The sequence below is a fragment of the Microcebus murinus genome, chromosome 18 (genome assembly GCF_040939455.1).
Source record: "Microcebus murinus isolate Inina chromosome 18, M.murinus_Inina_mat1.0, whole genome shotgun sequence".
Taxonomy (NCBI): Eukaryota; Metazoa; Chordata; class Mammalia; order Primates; family Cheirogaleidae; genus Microcebus; species Microcebus murinus.
The window spans coordinates 28,793,746-28,812,733 of NC_134121.1; the positions used below are offsets into that span (position 1 = coordinate 28,793,746).

Genomic DNA, 18,988 nt, shown 5'->3' on the forward strand with positions numbered 1-18,988 from the left:
CTCATAGAGGCCTGTATGCTCCTCTGGCTCCTGTCTTGGGATGGGGCAAAGTGATGTATAGAGGTCTTGGCCCTGCCCACCTGAGCTGCATGCAGGTGAATGTTTCAAGACACCCAAGGACATTCTGAGTGGTCCCCAGCCCTCGTGACACCTGTTGGCTAAGTGGTGGAGCTTGATGGGGGGTTGCTAGGTGGCGGCAGTCTGGCATACAGTAAGTACTGAATAAATGGCTGTGGAATTAATGGGCAACTAAGAGGCTCTGGCCTGCATATGCCCAGGGCCCAGCAGATGACTGGAGCTGCAGTCCAGACCTACCTCTTGGAGAAAACTCGAGTGGCCTACCAGGCCTCCAATGAGAGGAACTTCCACATCTTCTACCAGGTATGTGCCAGGTGGGGCCCACAGATGCAGGGCAAGGATGGCTCTGTGTCTGTAATCCCCACAAACCCTCAGGATGTGCTATGTCTGGCCCCTTCACCTGGCTTTCAACAGTGCCACGTCTTATTCCTGCAAACTTTATATGCAACACTTCTGCCTCATACTGGACCTTGGCTTCCAGCACAGTTTTGGCCTTGGGCTGTGTTTTGCTTCCTCTGTCAGATCAGAAGGTCTTTGAGGCTGGGACTGTGTCTCTAAGGTATAAGCCATGTCACCCTTAGGAGACTGAGTGTTCTCCTATTGATTGATTGATTGACAGAGTCTTGCTTTGTTGCCAAAGCTAGAGTGAGTTCTGTGGCATCAGCCTAGCTCACAGCAACCTCAAACTCCTGGGCTCAAGCAATCCTCCTGCCTCAGCCTCCCGAGTAGCTGGAACTACAGGCATGTGCCACCATGCCCGGGTAATTTTTATATATATATATATTAGTTGGCCAATTAATTTCTTTCTATTTATAGTAGAGACGGGGTCTCGCTCTTGCTCAGGCTGGTTTTGAACTCCTGACCTCTGGCAATCCACCCGCCTCGGCCTCCCAGAATGCTAGGATTCCAGACGTGAACCACCGTGCCCAGCCTAAGTGTTCTCCTAGAGTGGCAACTGTCTCCTCCAGCAGAATGAGGGCTTCCCTAGACTTGTGCCTCTTCCATCAGACTGGAGGTCCCCAAAGGCATGGATAGTGTGTCTCCCTTGCTTTCAGATTGGGAGCATCCTTAGATATGGGGTATTCCTACCAAGTTAAGACGAGGGGCACCCTGGGCAGGAGCTGTGCTTTTTTCATCAGACTGTAGGTTTCCACAGAGCAGAGGTTTTTGGCCATCAGGTTGGAGACATACAGAGCTGTGTTGCTGCTTTTGCCCCTAAGCCTGCCCTGGGCTCTCTACAGGGACCTCTCAGCCTTATGATGTTGCTACCATTTCTTACTCCTGTCATCATCCCCAAGCCTATGCAGGCCAGGGCTTCCCTCACACCCTCACCTCAACCACCCACCCACCCCTCCCCACAGATCTGCAAAGGAGCCAGCGAGGATGAGAGGCTCCAGTGGCACCTCCCCAAGGGAGCTGCCTTCTCCTGGCTGCCCAATCCAGAGAGGACCTTAGAAGGTAGGGGGATCCCCACGCCACGCTCTGGGCTGGCCCAGCAGTGCCCCCTTGCTCTGTACTGGGCCTACCTCACCCTTTGCTGCTTCTGCAGACCTCTTACCTGACAGTGGGCTGTGACTTGGATTCTTTTTCAGAGGATTGTTTTGAGGTGACCAGAGAGGCCATGATCCATTTGGGCATCAACGCCCCCACCCAGAACAACATCTTTAAGGTCAGAAAAAAAGCCATGCCACTTACATTTGGTAGAGATAACAGCCCCTTTCATAGAGCCCTCCCTGGACTTGTGACTCTCTTTCCCTGAGCACCTAGGACATCTGCGCAGTTTCCAAGGAGTCAACCACCCCTCTGTGCTGCTGAGCCTGGAGACAGGGTGGACAAGGGGCATAGAGAACAGTGATACATACACAGGATAGTGATCCACAGGAGTCAGAGAGCAAGGTGCTTGGGTCAGTTATTACTATAATATTGCTTCCACATGTTTGTCTAATATATTAAAACTTAAAAATAATGTTAGCACTTCTCAGCTCACTTGGTTTTTTTGTTTTGTTTTGTATTTAGCGTATTTTATGGGGGTACAAGTGTTAAGGTTACATGTATTGCCCATGCCCCCCTCCCCCTTTGAGTAAGAGCTTCAACCGTGTTCATCCCCCAAATGTTGCACATCTTACTTGTGCTCACTTGATTTATTTAATAGTCCTCTATGTGGAGATTATTTTCATTTTATGCCTTAGAAAACCATAGAACTAAAGTAACTTGCTCAAGGTCAGATACCACTAAGTGATACAAAGTTTGTAACAGACGTAGTAATTCCAAATTCCCCCCTCTCTCCTCTTCCCCTTCCCTTACTGCCAGCACACATGGTGCTGACCCAGGTGAGCTGAGCTCCTCTGATCCCCACTAGGGGCTTCCCTTTTCCCGTTTGTCTTTGCTGGCAGGGCTCACTGCCTTCCTCCTGCCACCCCCCTCACTTCCTCACCCACCAGAGTACCATGAAGACACAGATAGGATAGGCTGGCAGTAGGACAGGAAAGCCACTGCAGGGAGATAGCACTAGCCCTCCAGATGGGGGCAGCTCAGTCAGGGAAAGTATCATACATAGTAGGGACACTGCCCAGTAAGAGTTTGGCCAGAAGGACAGTACATGGGAACAAGCCCAGGGTGAGTGGACAGCACTAAGAACCCAGGCAGGAGTGCTGGTCTAGGGGTGGCATGATCTCTGTCACAGCCACACTGCCCATTGGGCATAGTAGTCTTTTCCTGGGGTAAGTTGTGGCCAGAAGGCCAGTAGCATGTGGAGGTGGCTTCCCTGGGGCCAGGCAGAAATGGCAAATGGGGCTCTGCTCTCCCAGTATCAGGCCTAAGGGTTTCAAAGTTGCTGGGCCTAGGTGGGTGGGGGCACCTCCTTTCTGTAGCCTCTGAGGATTTATCTCTGTAGATTGTTGAGTGCAAAGGTGAAAGAGCACCCACTGTACAGAGACCAAGATCACAATTCGTCCCCTAGGCTGGGCTGTCAGAAACCTAACAGTGCTGAGAATGGCTAAAGCGAGCCAGAGCCAAGCTCATGGCAGACACGTAGAAGTCACCTGGCCCACATCTAACAGAGGAGTGGTGTTCCCATACAGTCATTCCTAGAGAGTGGGAGGCAAAGGGACAGATAGGGGATGGAATGGAGACCCCACTGGCTGCCCTGCAAGGTATCTGTAGTCAGACTGGGTTCTAATTCCACCTTTCTCCTCAGAAAAAGCATGTCCTCACTTGTGAATTAACCTCTCATGGTCACATCTCTGTCATGGGCATCATCATAGCACAACCTCATAGGTGGTTGAAACAGTTCAATGAGGTGATACATATAACTTGTAAAGAATTAAGCCAGGCAGAGATGGGCACAACTGGACAATAATTGGGAGCTTTCGTGCTTCCTCTGTTGCCATGATTGCATTCAGCAGGAGAGCCTCTCCTCACCCACAGGGTAGGCCCTCTCATGTCCTCCCCTGGTCCTGACCGTGCTTTTTTGACCCTCAGGTCCTAGCGGGGCTGCTGCACCTTGGCAATATCCAGTTTGCTGACTCAGAGGATGAAGCCCAGCCCTGCCAACTGATGGACAATGCCAAGTGTGAGGGGCAGGGTGGGGAGTAGGGCAGGGCTTGTCAGAGAAGTAGCTTGGTGGCTGCATTGGTGGGATTAATGGGAGATCAGAGGGTAAAATTTTGAATCTGATGCCGTTGATTAAGTGATTAAGCCATCCTCTGTAGGGCCCTGCCCTGGATCACTTATGCCCTATCCTATCTCTGGTAAGGCAGACACTATTGTCCTCATCTTATAGATGAGAATAGAAGAGTCACAGGGTTTATAAAGTGATTTGTCACACATGTGGCAGTGTGGACTGGAACATAGAAGTCCTGGGTTCAAGTCTTGACTCTGCCATTAGTGGAGTCTCTTTGCCCATCAAAACCTAGGTTTCCTCTGTCCTGTTGAGAAAAGTCATGGTTCTGTGATGACTTCACAGTGCCTCATGAAGAGCACTGTTCTGATGGAGGGTGATTTGCTTAAGGAGGATTCCCCCCTCCCAGGCTCTGTCAGGACATCAGCCTTGCTGCTGCAACTCCCAGAGGACATGCTGCTAGAGACACTGCGGATTAGAACCATCAGAGCAGGCAGGCAGCAGCACGTGTTCCGGAAGCCCTGCTCCCGAACCGAGTGTGACACCCGCAGAGACTGTGTGGCCAAACTGGTCTATGCAAGGTGAGCAGTTACTCTGGTACTCTACCTTACCTGCAAGTTCTTCTCCTGTCTAGAGTTGAACCACATACATCAGGCAATAGGCAGAGGCCCAGGGTGGGGGATGCCAGATAAAGCAAACAGATTCCTCTCCCTGTTCCTCAGACCCCTGAGGACAGCAGGGCATGGCTCCCAGGTTTTCCCTGGGGAAGTTGCCATATTCCTGGACAGATTCAGTTCATTATTACAGAACAAGCACCTGCCTTGACCTTGGCACTAGATGAGGAAAGCCTGCTCAGCTCTCCACTGGCAAGGCAGGCCCCCCAGGGGATCTGGGGCCTTGGCAGTTCCAGATTCAGACCTTTACATGAAAAGGCTCGTCTGTCTTCCTGTATCATAGTACTTAGGCCTTTGTAGTCACCTGGGAAATTTGATAGATGGTTGTAGAGCCAGAGGCTTAGCCTGCAGTCTTGGGTAACACAGCGTAGGAGCCCAGCACAGTGGTGAAGGTGGGGGTGCTTACCTTTTCCTGATGGGTTACATGGGTACCTCTACCCTCTGGCCATGTGGTTAATTAACCACTTCGGTACGGTGCTCACCGGCCATGAAACCTTGTCCACAACCGGCACTCATAGTCCGCACGATAATTTGCACTGTACATTAATGACAAATCCGTTTTGCTCTTGTGTGACGAGGAAAGCACTGAAAGCTTGTTTTACTTTACAGGCAACTTTACTTGTAATGTAAATCAGAATAGGTAACACATACATAGATGTTTTCATTATGTTATTATTTTTTTTTTTTTTTGAGACAGAGTCTCACTTTGTTGCCCAGGCTAGAGTGAGTGCCATGGCGTCAGCCTAGCTCACAGCAACCTCAAACTCCTGGGCTCAAGGGATCCTCCTGCCTCAGCCTCCCAAGTAGCTGGGACTACAGGCATGCGCCACCATGCCCGGCTAATTTTTTCTATATATATTAGTTGGTCAATTAATTTCTTTCTATTTATAGTAGAGACGGGGTCTCGCTCTTGCTCAGGCTGGTTTTGAACTCCTGACCTTGAGCAATCCACCTGCCTCGGCCTCCCAGAGTGCTAGGATTACAGGCGTGAGCCACCGCACCTGGCCCCATTATGTTATTTTTAAATGTTCACAATTTTATTTTGATAAATGAAAAATTAGAAAAGTCAAGTTTTGTTATTAACGCTAAAGTTGACACTCAGCTGTGCTCCTTCATATCACAGCTGTCAGCTAAAGCCAACGCTCAGCTGTGCGTGTTCATCTGTGGCTGTCAACTATAGTCAACACTTTGCTGTGCACGTTCATCTGTGGCTGTCGACTATAGTTGATGCTCCTACAGAAGTGGTTAAGGGTGGGTGGTTTCTCACCTTAGGTTCTGAGAATCTTCAGGGTCTTTGTAAGAATTTAAAGGGCCCAGAAGCCTCTGAAATTATGAGACAAACCGTGAAAACGTATGTGCATGTGCATATAGGACCTTGGGCACCTTTCTAGGGAGAGGGTCCTCTGCTTTCCTGACCTTCTCACACTGCTGAGTGAACAGGATCTTCTGAGTTGAAAATGGCCTTAGGGTAGCTAGGACCAGACTGAACCCATTTCAGCAAGAGACTAGTTACTACTGCCTCAAAGCTAATTTCAGGTCAGAATTTCAGGTCAAGCTAGGTGCATTTCTATAATCGTAGCACTTTCAGAAGGCTGAGGTAGAAGGATCACTTGAGGCCAGGAGTCTGAGACCAGCCTGAGCAACATAGTGAGACCTCGTCTCCATAAATAGAAAAATAAGCTGGATATAGTGGCACATGCCTGTAGTCCCAGCTTCTTGGGAGGGTGAAGCAGGAGGATTGCTTGAGCCCAGGAGTTTGAGGTTGCAGTGAGCTATGATGATGATGCCTCAATCTAGCCTGGGCAACAGAGCAAGACCCAATCTCCCCCCCCAAAAAAAAGCAAACAAAACAAAAAAAACAAGAAAAAGATTATCCTTAGCTACTCGAGGCTAAAAAAAATAAAAATAAATGAAGAAATAAAATTTTAAAAAGAGTATTTCAGGTCAAATGTTTTTAAAGCCTTTGCCTACAAGTTACTATAAAATAAGCAGATAAAATGTGTCAGTCACAGATAGAGTGGGCTTCTAACATTTTATACATAGAAACCATCAAGCCATTGTAACACTAAGTCATTCATTTTCGGTACCTCAAATCGATGTTTGAAGCCACTGTTGCAAAAAGCCATTTTATAGTATTTACTAAATAGAAAAAAGTTGCAGGCTGGGCATGGTGGCTTGTACCTATAATTCTAGCACACTGGGAGGCCGAGGCGAGAGGATTGCTCAAGGGCAGGAGTTCAAAACCAGCCTGAGCAAGACCCCATCTCTATTAAAAATAGAAAGAAATTGATTGGCCAACTGAAAATATATAGAAAAAATTAGCGGGGCATGGTGCGAGTGCCTATAGTCCCAGCTACTCAGGAGGCTGAGGCAGGAGGATCGCTTGAGCCCAGGAGTTTGAAGTTGCTGTGAGCAAGGCTGACACCACGGCACTCTAGCCCGGTCAACAGACTGAGACTCTGTCTCAAAAAAAAAAAAAGTTGCAGAGCAATTACTTTAAGAAAAATTAGAAGGAAGAAACCCCTGGATGGTGTATGTGTCACCATGTACACCATGCGGTGTGCAGTAACTTTATCTTCTCTGGGTTGGGGGGTGAATTGCAGAGTACAGGATGCTATTGTTGACCTTGGGTGACTTGGGCCCACTTGTGCAGGACTGAGTTGGGGATGTGGCAGGGCCTTGAGCTCTAGTCTCTGCAGGTAGAGTTTTGCAGGGGACATCAGTAAACTCAGTTCTTTACAAACCACACCCAGACTTGCCCTTCAGCCCCTTCTAGTCAAGACACCAGCTGAGTGTCAGGCCATGTGACTAGTCCAGGAATTGAGCTGTCCATGCCTAGCCCAGGAATTGAGCTGGTCCTGTGTTTAGTCTTGCCAAAAGGGCAGGCCAGGTTTGTGTGTACTTGGGAACATGCATGCCCATAGCCTGAATCTGTCTGTAGTAGGTCAAGACAGGATGGGCAGGAAGCAGGAGAGGATGGAGCCTTTGACCATCAGGCTCAGAATACAGGGCCCTCCAGGATATGGTACCCTGGCTCATGGAGGAATTCTACCACACTCTGACTCAGCCTGACTCTCTCACCAGAGTCTGCTCTCTTACCTCCAACAGGCTGTTTGACTGGCTGGTATCAGTGATCAACAGCAGCATCTGTGCAGACCCAGGCTCATGGACCACTTTCATAGGTAACAAGGACCCAAGCTGTTGGGAGCACTCAATAAAAAAGAACAACAGAGTCCTGGGTCCACTCCCTGACTCAAGGAAGCTGCTGCTTTGCTGCCATCTCCTCTCCTATCTGTTCACCAGTGTTTAAGTGAGGTCTCTGCCCTCCACTACCCACATCTGACCTGTCCATGGCTCTCCAGACAGACTCAGAGAGTGCCTTATCTATAAAGGCTCCTTTTCTCCCCAGAGACATAGCTCCAATCACAGGACAGTAGTGGGGGATGGGAGAAAGAGCTGGATTAGAAGGGACTTGGAGACATGACTGAAGCCAACATCATTGTAACCCTGGGTGGGACAGTCAGTTAAGGTAGGAAGTAGAGCTTTTAAAGACCCCAGTGCAGTTTGCTCATAGAATGGTGGAATTCTAAGCACCAACTAGGCTGGTGAGACCAAGGCCCTTCAAACTAGATTTGACATGAAAACATTCCCTGGGACCTGGTTTCCTCACAGGAGAGGCCTACGAAGACCAGAGAATTCAGACTCAAAAATAGGCCTGATGTCATTGGCTGCCCCTTATACCTCATTTGGTTTTCCTGCTTTCTGTGAGCTCTGAGGGGGAAGGGGGTGGAGATGAGAACTACCCTGGGTGGGGGTGGAGAAGGTATGTTCTGCCCACTCCTGGCTGTCCTGTTCACTCAACCTCATCCCCAGGCTGCCAAGTATGAGATGCCAGCAGGGGCACAGCCACTCTGGGTTCCAGTGGTCCCCACCCTCCATCTGCTCCCTGTAGTAGCCCCAGGGGTTCTCTGCCATCCTCCCAGGCCTGCTGGATGTGTATGGATTTGAGTCATTTCCTGACAACAGTCTGGAACAGTTGTGCATCAATTACGCCAATGAGAAGCTGCAGCAGCACTTTGTGGCTCACTACCTACAGGCACAGCAGGTGAGGGATAGGGTAAGGTGGGGCAGACCTTCTCCTGGATCCTCTGTCTTCCTGGCCCTCCAGCCCCAGTCCAGGTTCTGACTAGAAGCCTTTTGTTCCTTATTTTATTTAATTTTTAAATTTATTTAATTTTAATTTTTGACAGAGTCTCACTCTTTTTGACTCAGGCTAGAGTGCAGTGGCACAGTCATAGCTCACTATAACCTCAAATTCCTGTCTATAGCAATCCTTCCCACTCAGCCTCCTGAGTAGCTGGGACTATAGGTGTGTCACCACACCTGGCTAATTTTTTTTTGGGGGGGGTTGGAGACAGGATCTCACTGTGTTGCCCAGGCTGGTCTCAAACTCCTGGCCTCAAGTGATCCTCCCGCTTTGGCCTCCCAAAATGCTGGGATTACAGGCATGAGCTACTGTGCCCAGCCTTTATTTTTAATTGAGTAATAATTGTACATATGGAGTGTAATGTTTTCATATACTTTTGTTCCTTCTTTGATGCTGTTCTGGAATACGTTGTGGTACAAAAGCCAGCTGTAGGTGGCCCATCTGGACCTCAGACTGCAGCTGCCTTCTCCCAGCCCACCCCCACTTTGTTCTCTAGGAGGAATATACAGTTGAAGGCTTAGAGTGGTCATTTGTCAACTACCAGGACAACCAGGCCTGTTTGGATCTCATCGAGGGGAGCCCCATCAGCATCTGTGCCCTCATAAATGAGGTGGGGAGGGTAGCTAGTGAGCTGAGCACCAGAGTTAGTCTTTTGTTTTTCTGGGGCCCTCATGACTCTCCTGTGCCCTCTTATGCTTCTCTCTCCCATTCTGCCAAATGGATTTGCTAATCCTCTGTTTCCTGCCTCTAGGGGTCACTGTGATGCTTTTGATTACTCTGCTGCCATGGGGGCCATGCGGGAGGACAGTGAGAGTTGTGGTTGAGACCCTCTCATTTTTGTGTCTAACTGCCCACTTCCACCCCACAGGAATGCCGCCTCAATAGGCCAAGCAGTGCAGCCCAGCTCCAGACACGCATTGAGAGTGCCCTAGCAGGCAACCCGTGCCTGGGCGACAACAAGCTCAGCCCGGAGCCCAGCTTCATTGTGGTGCATTATGCAGGGCCTGTGCGGTACCACACGGCAGGCCTGGTAGAGAAGAACAAGGTGAGGACTGGACCACGTCCTGTGGGGGCCTGGGTGAAATGAGATGCTGAGTCCCTGTTACACATACATAGTAGTTTCCCCCCATGCGTCCAGTCTCCTGAACATCCTGTCAGAATCTAGGATCACCATCTTGGGCCCACTAGCGTATGGTCTCCGCTAATCAAGCATGACCTTCCTGAAAATGACCTGTGTTAGATTAGGTTTCCAGGTGTCTAGTCATGCAATGGACCAGCTCTGCTCTTGGACTCAAGCCCTGCCTTCTCTTGAAGCCCTGTCTTCTGCAGCTTAGGTGGGCAGGGATGGCCAGCCCACAGACACCCCTGGGCAGCAGCTCCATCTGCCTCACCTGCTGCTCTTGCCCTTTCCCAATAGGACCCTGTGCCCCCTGAGCTGACTATACTTCTGCAGCAATCCCAGGACCCACTGCTCGCAGTGCTGTTTCCAGTTAACCCCAAAGAGAAGACCCAAGAGGAGCCATCTGGCCAGAGCAGGGCCCCTGTATTAACCGTAGTATCCAAGTTCAAGGTAGGTCTGGTGGTATTAACATGAGGTGCTTCAGTTCCAAAGGTTTATTGAGCACCCCCCAGAATAGGTGCTGCTAGCTGGGGAGCAATGGTGAGTCAAGTAGATGTGGTCCCAGACCCCATGGAATTTATACTTCAGTGTGGAAGATTGAGACCGGAAACAGACAAATAGTCAGGTATAATGATATGACAGGAAGCCTAGGGGCCTGTGGGAGCACAGTAGGATGCTGATAGGGTGATCATGGGAGAGCAGCAGTTACAGGAACCTCTGTGACCTCACCCATTCCCAACTCTAGCTTCCTGCTCAAATCCTGTCCTCAGCTAGAATAGATTTGTCACCTCTCTCAATATTATCTGCTTTCTACCCTCCTTCAGCTCTAGCTTCCTAGGATGCTCTCAGCCACTGCCCCTTCATCTCCACCTCACTCCTACCCTCTGGGCCACATTTCTTTAGTCTTTTCTCATCCATCAGACTTCAGCCTTATCATCATCTCCTTGAGGAGGCACCCTGGGAAACCAGGTTTGACTACCACTTTCCTGCCCCAGCCTCAGACACACCACTGAGGGTACCCATCAGTGTGTATGTGGCCCATTAGACTGAGCTCCGACACAGCAGCAGACTGCCTGGCACAGCCTCCAGCACACAGGATGGGCTTCACGATAACAGCTTTTGCTTGTATGAATGGCAGGGAGCTATGAGATTGTTCTCTTCTAGGAAGATTGCCCTGGAGGTGAAGGTGATGAGATCAGATTTAGGGAGACCAATTAGAGGAGGTTTACAGGTTCAGAAGGGTCCCTGGAGGCAGAAGTAGAGAGTTAGGAGGTCAGGAGAGGAGTCTGCTTTGGCACAGTGAAGCCTCCAGTAGTCATCCCCAGGCACAGGAGAATCCTAGTCTCAGGATCCTGGGGAGAGCTACTGTAGTCACTAACTAGGGCCCAGCTGATGGCTCTGAGCAGCCCCAATCCCTGCCTGACCCCATGGTCTCTCCCATCTGCAGGCCTCCCTGGAGCAGCTCCTGCAGGTCCTGCACAGTACCACACCCCACTACATTCGCTGCATCAAGCCTAACAGCCAGGGCCAGGCACAGACCTTTCTCCAGGACGAGGTAATTAACACTGGGCCAAAGCTGCTTTGCACCAAGCCCCGTGTGACCAAGGCCCTAGTGGGATTAAGGGCAGGACATCCACTCCAAAGGGAGGGAACAGAGTGGGTCTCTCATGCTGGGGCTGACATTAGGGAGGGCTCATCTGGCAGGGCAGTCACGTGTGGCTGTGTGGTCTGTGCACAGTGGTCTAGCCAGGGCAGCGAGTAGGGGCCCCAGTATGTCTTGCTCTGTACTCACCAAGCCATGTGTCCTGACAGACTGAAACCACCTAGAGGAATGGGGATCTTTTGTGATTAGCTAAAAGTATGTGTCACCTTACAGTCTGCACAGTGCAGCCTTTTTTGATTGAAGGTATTGTTTTTTCTGATTTGCACAAAAGCACTCTGGCCAGCAGCTGCCCTTTTCTTAGGGTACCAGGCTCTGAAGGATGTGGATGAGGTGTGAGTGCTGGACAGTGCTGAAGTGTGTCCCAGTCACCTGGTAGATGTGGCCTTAGGGTTTGTAGCCAGGACCACAGCTATATGGTAAAGATCTGGGTTCAGGTCACAGAAAAATTTTCACAGTATAACCTCCCCTGCCCCTTAGCTATGAACCACTCTAATGCCTACAAATAATAAAAACAATAAGAACTAGAAATTTTATTGGGCTACATTGTGCTGCAGTAGTGAATCACCACACCACAGAGGGAAGTGATGAAACAGAGTCAGGACCATCACTTGCCCCAGCTGTACCAGATGCTGTGTATCAGGTGATGGGGACTTGGGACTACCAAGTCCCTTTCTAGCAGGGAGATTATTTTCAAGGTCCTTTGATTTCTTACTGTCCCAAGGCAGTTACTAGCTGGACCTCAGAAGGGCCTGCAGCTCCATGCTGACCAGGGCCTGAGAAGGACAGAAGGAATGGCATTCTGGCCTGCTGCCCCCAAGCTGCAGATGCCTTCCTTGTCTCCCCACCCTTGTAGGTCCTGAGCCAGCTGGAGGCCTGTGGCCTCGTGGAGACCATCCACATCAGTGCCGCCGGCTTCCCCATCCGGTGAGTGGGCCCTGATCACTGTTGGGGGCAGGGCCAGTGCCAGTGGAGCTCAGGACTCGAGCCAAACAACAGCCTGCCCAACTCAGAGCAGTATGAGATGAAGAGAATGAGGCAGTTTGGTAGAAGTCAACCTGGAGCTCAAGGAGCAGCAGCCATTCATTTATCTATTCACTTATTGTGCACTAATTTGTACCCAGCACAGTTTCTGATAATATATTAGTAAAGATGGAAGTGAATCTATGCCCTCTTGAGGCATGCATTCCTGTGGAAACAAGGAAAAATAAGTATAAAGTATCATTGGAGCTAGGAAAAAAATAAGTGCTATTAGATAGACTAACAGGGAAGCGGACCCTTGGGCTGGTCAGGGAGGGGCCCCTCTAAGCCCAGGCCTGGGAGAAGGGAATGGGCCGGTCTGGGAAGATCTGGGGGAGGGGAGTGTATTCCAGACTGAGGGAACAGCAATCATAAAGCTCCCAGATTAGGAACCAAGAGATGCTAAAGGGACTGGACCACAGAGAACTTGGAGTAGGAGAGAGGGGATCAGGAGCCAGACTCAAAGGGCCTTATGGGCCATAAGAAACAGTTTACTGAAATGGGTTGGTCTGGAGAAGGCCTAGGGTGGTGGGTCAGAGGGGAAGGGAGGGAGAGGATCAGGAATTCTTTTAGGACCTTTGTCAGGTTTGCGATAGCTGCAATATAGGCTCAGGGCTCAGTAGAGCCTTTTTTTTTTTTTTGAGACAGAGTCTCAGTCTGTTGACCGGGCTAGAGTGCCGTGGCGTCAGCCTAGCTCACAGCAACCTCAGTCTCCTAGACTCAAATGATCCTTCTGCCTCAGCCTCCCGACTAGCTGGGACTACAGGCATGCACCACCATGCCCGGCTAATATATTTTTAGTTGGTCAATTAATTTCTTTCTATTTTCAGTAAAGACGGGGTCTCACTCTTGCTCAGGCTGGTTTTGAACTCCTGACCTCAAGCTATCCACCCGCCTTGGCCTCCCAGAGTGCTAGGATTACAGGTGTGAGCCACCGCGCCTGGCCAGCAGAGCCTTAATAACTGGAGGGTCCTTAATAGTCTAGCAGCCAGGATATTAAAAGAAAAGAACTGGAGGGGCACTTGAGGATCTGTCCTTAGTGGGCTTTTTAGCACCATGAGCAAGGAGGAAATCACCTAGAGAGGAGTCTGAGGCCATTCCAAGGAATGACCACATTTAGAGAGAGTGGATGGCAAGAAACTAGCAAGGACAACTTGGAAGGAATCATGGGTGCAGGAGGAATCCAGGGGGTCATGAGTGTCCTGGAGGCTGAGTGAGAATGCTCTCCCAGGGAGAGAGAGGGGTCACTGCTGCCCAGGGACCACATAGGAGAGACTGAACACAGACCACTGGATTTGGTGGAATCTGCTGATGGCTGTGACAGGAGCCATGTTGGCATAGTGTTGAGGACAGAAGCCAGACTCAGGAGGGGTGACAGGCGATTGGGAGGAGGAAGTATAGGTATCAGTACAGATGTCATTCTCTGTCATTAGCTGTTTAGAAAAGTGTTGCCTTGAGGGGAACAGAAATCAGGAGGATGTGGCCAAGACTTTGGACTCAGAGGTCAGATGGGAGACATGGCTAAGCATATTTGTGTGATAGGAGTGGTCCAGTTGGCTGGGGAAAGGCCTGTGCTTTGAAAGGAGCAGGCTGCAAATCCCCTGTTAAAGGAATAAGATGCTTTGTTTTGTACACCAAGGCAGCAGGAAGAGCAGACCCAATTTAAAATAGTCTCTGTAGGCCTCCCACTAAGTAACCCTATTAATCTCTCTAGAACCACATCTTTTTTTTTTTTCTTTTTTTTTGTTTGACACAAAGTCTTGCTCTGTTGCTCCAGGTAGAGTACAGTGGCATCATCATAGCTCACAGCAACCTCAAACTCCTGGGCTCAAGCAATCCTCCTGCCTCAGCCTCCCAAGTAGCTGAGACTACAGGCATGCACCACCACATCCAGCTAATTTTTTCTATTTTTGGTAGAGACAGGGTCTCGCTCTTGTTCAGGCTGGTCTTGAACTCCTGACCTCAAGCAATCCTTCTGCCTCTGCCTCCCAGACTAGAATTACAGTGTGAGCCACTGTGCTAGCCTAGAACCACATCTTTATCTATTCAGTGGGGGTAGTCAGGGCAGCACCTTCCTGTGTTGTTTGAGCAGATGTACTTGGCTCACAGATGAAGTCATTCTCTTCTTCCATGCTTTGGCTTCCAGGGTGTCTCACCAGAACTTTGTGGAAAGATATGAGTTACTAAGAAGGCTCCGTCCTCGCACATTCTCTGGCCCTGGTAGATGCTCTGGTGAGTGAGGCCCATTTGTTAGTCATTTGTTCAACCATAGTTTCCTGAGCACCTACCCTCTGCCATCTCAGGGTTAGCGGCTGGGGGCTCAGAGGTGAATAAAACACAACCCTGCCCTTAGGGTCTTTGTTCAATGGGGGAAACAACTGAAAAAGACAAACAATGTGGAAAGTGGAAAGGCACAGCTATGAACAGGATGCTGTGGGTGGTGCTGGGGAGATGTGAATCAGGGAAGGATTCCTGGAGGAGGTGATGTCTGAGGATAAATTGGGTTAGGTGAAGGGTGTTCCACATGACAGAGGTACTACATGAACAGAGGCCTAGAGGCTTAAGACGGCAGTGTGGGTGTGAGGAACTCCAGGCCATTCAGTATTGCTGGCTCATTAGGGCAGAGAATGGTGGGAGGTGAGGCTGGGGCAGGGGGGGGCCCAGTCTAGGAACCTGGACTTTATTCTCTGGACAGATGGGGGCTACTGCAGGAGAGGGAGCAAGTGACTCTGTCAGCCTCCTGCTTTTGGAGACCACTCAGAGAGTTCCATGGAGGGCTGTGGGAGTAAGGTTGGGAAGTTGCCCCAGAAGAAAGCAGCAAGAGATGTGGGCACAGGCCCGGCTAGTGGTGAAGGGTAAGAGGAAGAGCAGTTTGGGGAAGCTGATGAGCCCTGCCATGGCAGACCTGACCTCCGAGTCCCTGGAAATCATCCAGTGGAGGCATCTGCAAGGGGCTGGGGCAAGCTTTACTCTCAAAGGAAGTGTCTGGCTTGTGGCCCTGATTTTGGGGTTGTCAGCATATGGGAATAAATGAGGCTGGGGGAGTCCTGAGGTCCAGGAGCAGGTGGAGAGAGAAGAGGCAGCTGCTCCCCCCTCCCACCCAACATACCCTGGGGTCCATCAGACTGTTGAGACAGTTCTGCTTTGTTTTTCTCCCCTCTTGGGCAGAGTTTTATCACTTTCCTTTCACCCTTTCTCCTTTCTTCTCCCTCTTTCCATGGTTTGCTCCTCTGTTCTGTGTCTTTTACCCAAAGCCCCTCTGGCCCCTGATTGATTTTGCTGCTGTTTCTCATCTCCGGCATCTCCTTTGGCAGCCTCTGTCTCCAGAGAGGCACTGGGCAGCTAAAGGTGGTCAGAGCCCTCAGGTAAATCCTCCCTCTGTAGGAGTCAGCCCTGAGAAGTGGGGGAGGGCAGGCAGTGGAACCCACTGGGCTGTCACAGGGCTGGGATTTGTTTTCCCCTTTCCCATAAGTGGGAGGGAGTGGCCTGGCTTCCCTGTTTGGCCATCAGGATGTTTGGGGCCTTGAAACCTGCTGGCTGAGCAGCCTGATTACATGTTCAAAGGGGTCACTCTTCTAGGCATCAAGTACCCTTTTGCCAGCCTGTCCAAAGAGACCCATGGCAATGGAGACTGCATGACACCCCAGGGTGTAGCAGAAAGGCCAGAGCCAATTTCTTAAGGCCACAGAGGCATGGAGAGAAGACCAGGCATTGATGGGGCCCATCTCTCCTTCCCCAGAACGGTCTCCAAATGGCAAGGAGGCCACACTTCAACCTCTTCTCCAGGACATTCTCCACACTCTGCCAGCTCTAACTCAGGCAGCAGCCACACCTGGTGACTCGGATGAGGCCACGCCAGCCCCAGTACACTGTGGCAGGACCAAGGTGTTCATGACGGACTCTGTGGTAAGCTGGTGTGGGGATGAGATTACAGGAGCCAGCTGCATGTTCTCAACAGGACAGGATCTGGGCCCTGCTCAGGGAAGGGGAAGGAGAACATGAGGACCTCAGTGGATACCCTTTGTTCCAGCTGGAGGTTCTGGAATGTGGGCGTGCCCAGGTGCTAGAGCAGTGTGCCCGCTGTATCCAGGGTAGCTGGAGGCGATACCAGCACCTAAAGCAACAGAGGCAGAGGCGAGCTGCTGTGCTCATCCAAGCAGGTAGGTGGGGTGGGGCCCCCTGTCAGTGATTGCATACATATGCCCATGACAGTGGTTTCCTTTGAAACATTGCTCATTGGGTGCCCATCTGTTGAAGCCAACTGTTCCAGCCTGAAGAGGTGGATGGTACGTCCTTGTGGTGCCCTGGTATTCGGATTTCTCATCCACCTTGCCCATAATGTTTCTCCAGTTCTGTGGAAACCAGATCATACCACAAATAAGGATGCTTTGTAGGTAGTATAGGCTAAAAGTTTTTCTCAGACTTAAATGGCTGTTTATGCCAACATTTTTTTTTCTTTTTATTACAACTCAAATCATTACCTGCTAGGCTGCAGGGTTTGAGATAAGTTTAAGGAGAAGGTAAAAAGCCAACAAGATCTCATCAGAGGGAAAGATGTGTGAACCAACATGTTTATAACAGTCTTACTGAAAAATAAAAGTATTTAGAAACAACCCAGATATCTAAGAGCAGTGGAGTCATGCCTAAATTGTGGACCATCCCTATGATGCAGCTAAGTATTTGAAGAATATTATGCATTTAATGGAAAACCACTTTCAATGTGTTCATACCTGCTTGTCAAACTACACATCAAGGGTGTGTCTCTGTGGGTATAGGGATTAAAAAATTATGTAAGGAAATACTGTGAAACCATTTGGGTTGGTGAGGTAACAGGTGATTTTTATGTTTCAAGGTTTTAAATTTTCTGTTAATAGAATCTAAATGCATAAGTACTATTTAATGGAATAACCACTTTTCCAAATATGACTGTACCAAAAAAAATCAGAATACACAGATGTAAAAAGAAAGAAAAATCCTACCATCCAATAATTTTATCAGTGTTTGGTTACATGGTAGTATGCTATCACAGGCTCAAAAATTTAAGCAAACAAATTCAATTGAGGATTTTCAAAACAAAGAGGATTCTAAGAGGTACAGACAGTCCAGACCTGCTCCCCCTGGGTTTTGCCCTGGGCTGCACCTGAGATGGGAGGTGACTGCTGGGCCTTAGCCAGTCCAAGCTCCCCACTGCCCCTTCAACATGTAGCTATCTCCAAGTGTACGGGCAATTTGAAGAATGTTTTTCAGAGCCAATTTTGCTTTATATGTTGACTTTAGAACCTTACTTTATGTCATCACACAAAATAGTCATTGAAAAAATACTATTTCAAACTTTTATAGCAATTCTGGTATTGCTGCAGACCCAGGTTACTGATAGTTCTAATGACCATTTTATTATCTCTTTCCTGTTTCTGGGCAAACCTCTTAGCCATTCGCTCCTGGTTAGCTCGGAAACACATCGCAAGGCTGCACACAGCTGCTACAACCATCAAGCGTGCATGGCAGAAGTGGAGAGTAAGTGTGCCCCAAGAAGTCAGGGTGGGCAGTGGCTAGAGAGTTTCGGACCAGACAGACCCAGGTGGAATAAGGGTAGCCCCAAGGCCAGGCAGGTGCATGACACCACCTACACTGCAGGGTGGTTGTGAAGGAAAAGAGTAGCAGAAGCAACTCTGGGAATATACCCACTGTGGAACTGCACACTTTCAGACGGTGAATTTTATGACATAACAGTTTCATCTCATTGAGACTGTTATTTTAAAGTAGCGTATGTAAGGTCTAAGCACAGTTAGTTGCCTTGGGCAACAGACTTCTATCCCATAGAACCATTTTAGTTCAGGGCATCCACCTATTTACAGCCAAGTGCCTTTAATTTACCTTACAATGATTTATTAAAGATAGTTTTGGTTTCCATTTTAAGATCAGAATGGCCTTCCTTGCTTCTAAAGAACTGGATGGTATAGAAGAAGAACACTTCTCTCAAGCTCCTCGTTCCTCCAGCTCCTCCCCACAGCCCCCAATACAGACCAGGCTCCTGGGGGCAATAATCCGCCTCTGGCCCCTGGGATTGGTCCTGGCCAATGCTGCTACAGGAATACAAGGCTTTCAGAGGAAACTGGTGGTCTGGGCCTGCCTTCAGCTTCCCAGGGACAGCCCCCGTGGCTACACTGTCCAGATAGCACAACAAGACCAGGCTGGTGTCACGTCCATCCGAGCACTGCCTCAGGTAGGTTGTGTGACAGGATGGCCATCCTGGCCCAACAGTTCCCATTCCTCATACCCTACTGTGGAAGGCAAAGCCTAAAAGTCCACAGAGGGAGCAGGACTGGGGCTGGGACAAGATCTACCCCTAACCCTGCTAAGTAAACCAGTGTTTCCTCATCTGTCTCACACTGAATGGATGTGAAATTTTATGTTTTAATACTGCTTTGGACTTTGCCACTATTTTTTTATTAGTTATATTTTGATTGATTGACAGGGTCTTGCTCTGTCACCCAGGGTGGACTGCAGCAGTGCAATCATAGCTCACTGCAGACTCTAACTCCTGGGCTCAAGTGATCCTGCTTCTTCCAAGTAGCTAGGACTTATAAGCATGAACCACCACACCTGGCCT

The 18,988-nt window shown here is 49.6% G+C and overlaps 2 protein-coding genes across 5 annotated transcripts in view; both read left to right on the forward strand.

The window, feature by feature from the left end:
• Positions 1-18,988, forward strand: part of CA4 (carbonic anhydrase 4) — a 179,097-nt gene that overhangs the window by 93,456 nt on the left and 66,653 nt on the right. The window lies entirely within an intron of this gene.
• The window catches only part of MYO19 (myosin XIX), a 38,983-nt gene that overhangs the window by 19,115 nt on the left and 880 nt on the right, over positions 1-18,988 (forward strand). For 2 of the 4 annotated variants that reach the window (XM_012777664.3, XM_012777750.3), the window contains 17 exons: positions 279-381; positions 1,440-1,536; positions 1,671-1,747; positions 3,559-3,649; positions 4,107-4,278; positions 7,480-7,553; positions 8,355-8,476; positions 9,075-9,188; positions 9,447-9,623; positions 9,996-10,148; positions 11,146-11,253; positions 12,215-12,285; positions 14,525-14,610; positions 16,118-16,284; positions 16,409-16,538; positions 17,807-17,892; positions 18,296-18,601. In XM_012777664.3, the coding sequence (XP_012633118.2) occupies positions 279-381; positions 1,440-1,536; positions 1,671-1,747; positions 3,559-3,649; positions 4,107-4,278; positions 7,480-7,553; positions 8,355-8,476; positions 9,075-9,188; positions 9,447-9,623; positions 9,996-10,148; positions 11,146-11,253; positions 12,215-12,285; positions 14,525-14,610; positions 16,118-16,284; positions 16,409-16,538; positions 17,807-17,892; positions 18,296-18,601 (2,134 nt within the window). Of the gene's footprint in view, positions 1-278; positions 382-1,439; positions 1,537-1,670; positions 1,748-3,558; positions 3,650-4,106; positions 4,279-7,479; positions 7,554-8,354; positions 8,477-9,074; positions 9,189-9,446; positions 9,624-9,995; positions 10,149-11,145; positions 11,254-12,214; positions 12,286-14,524; positions 14,611-15,632; positions 16,098-16,117; positions 16,285-16,408; positions 16,539-17,806; positions 17,893-18,295; positions 18,602-18,988 lie in introns of those variants that run through there. The other 2 variants (XR_012913059.1, XM_020280871.2) reach the window with 2 other exon arrangements.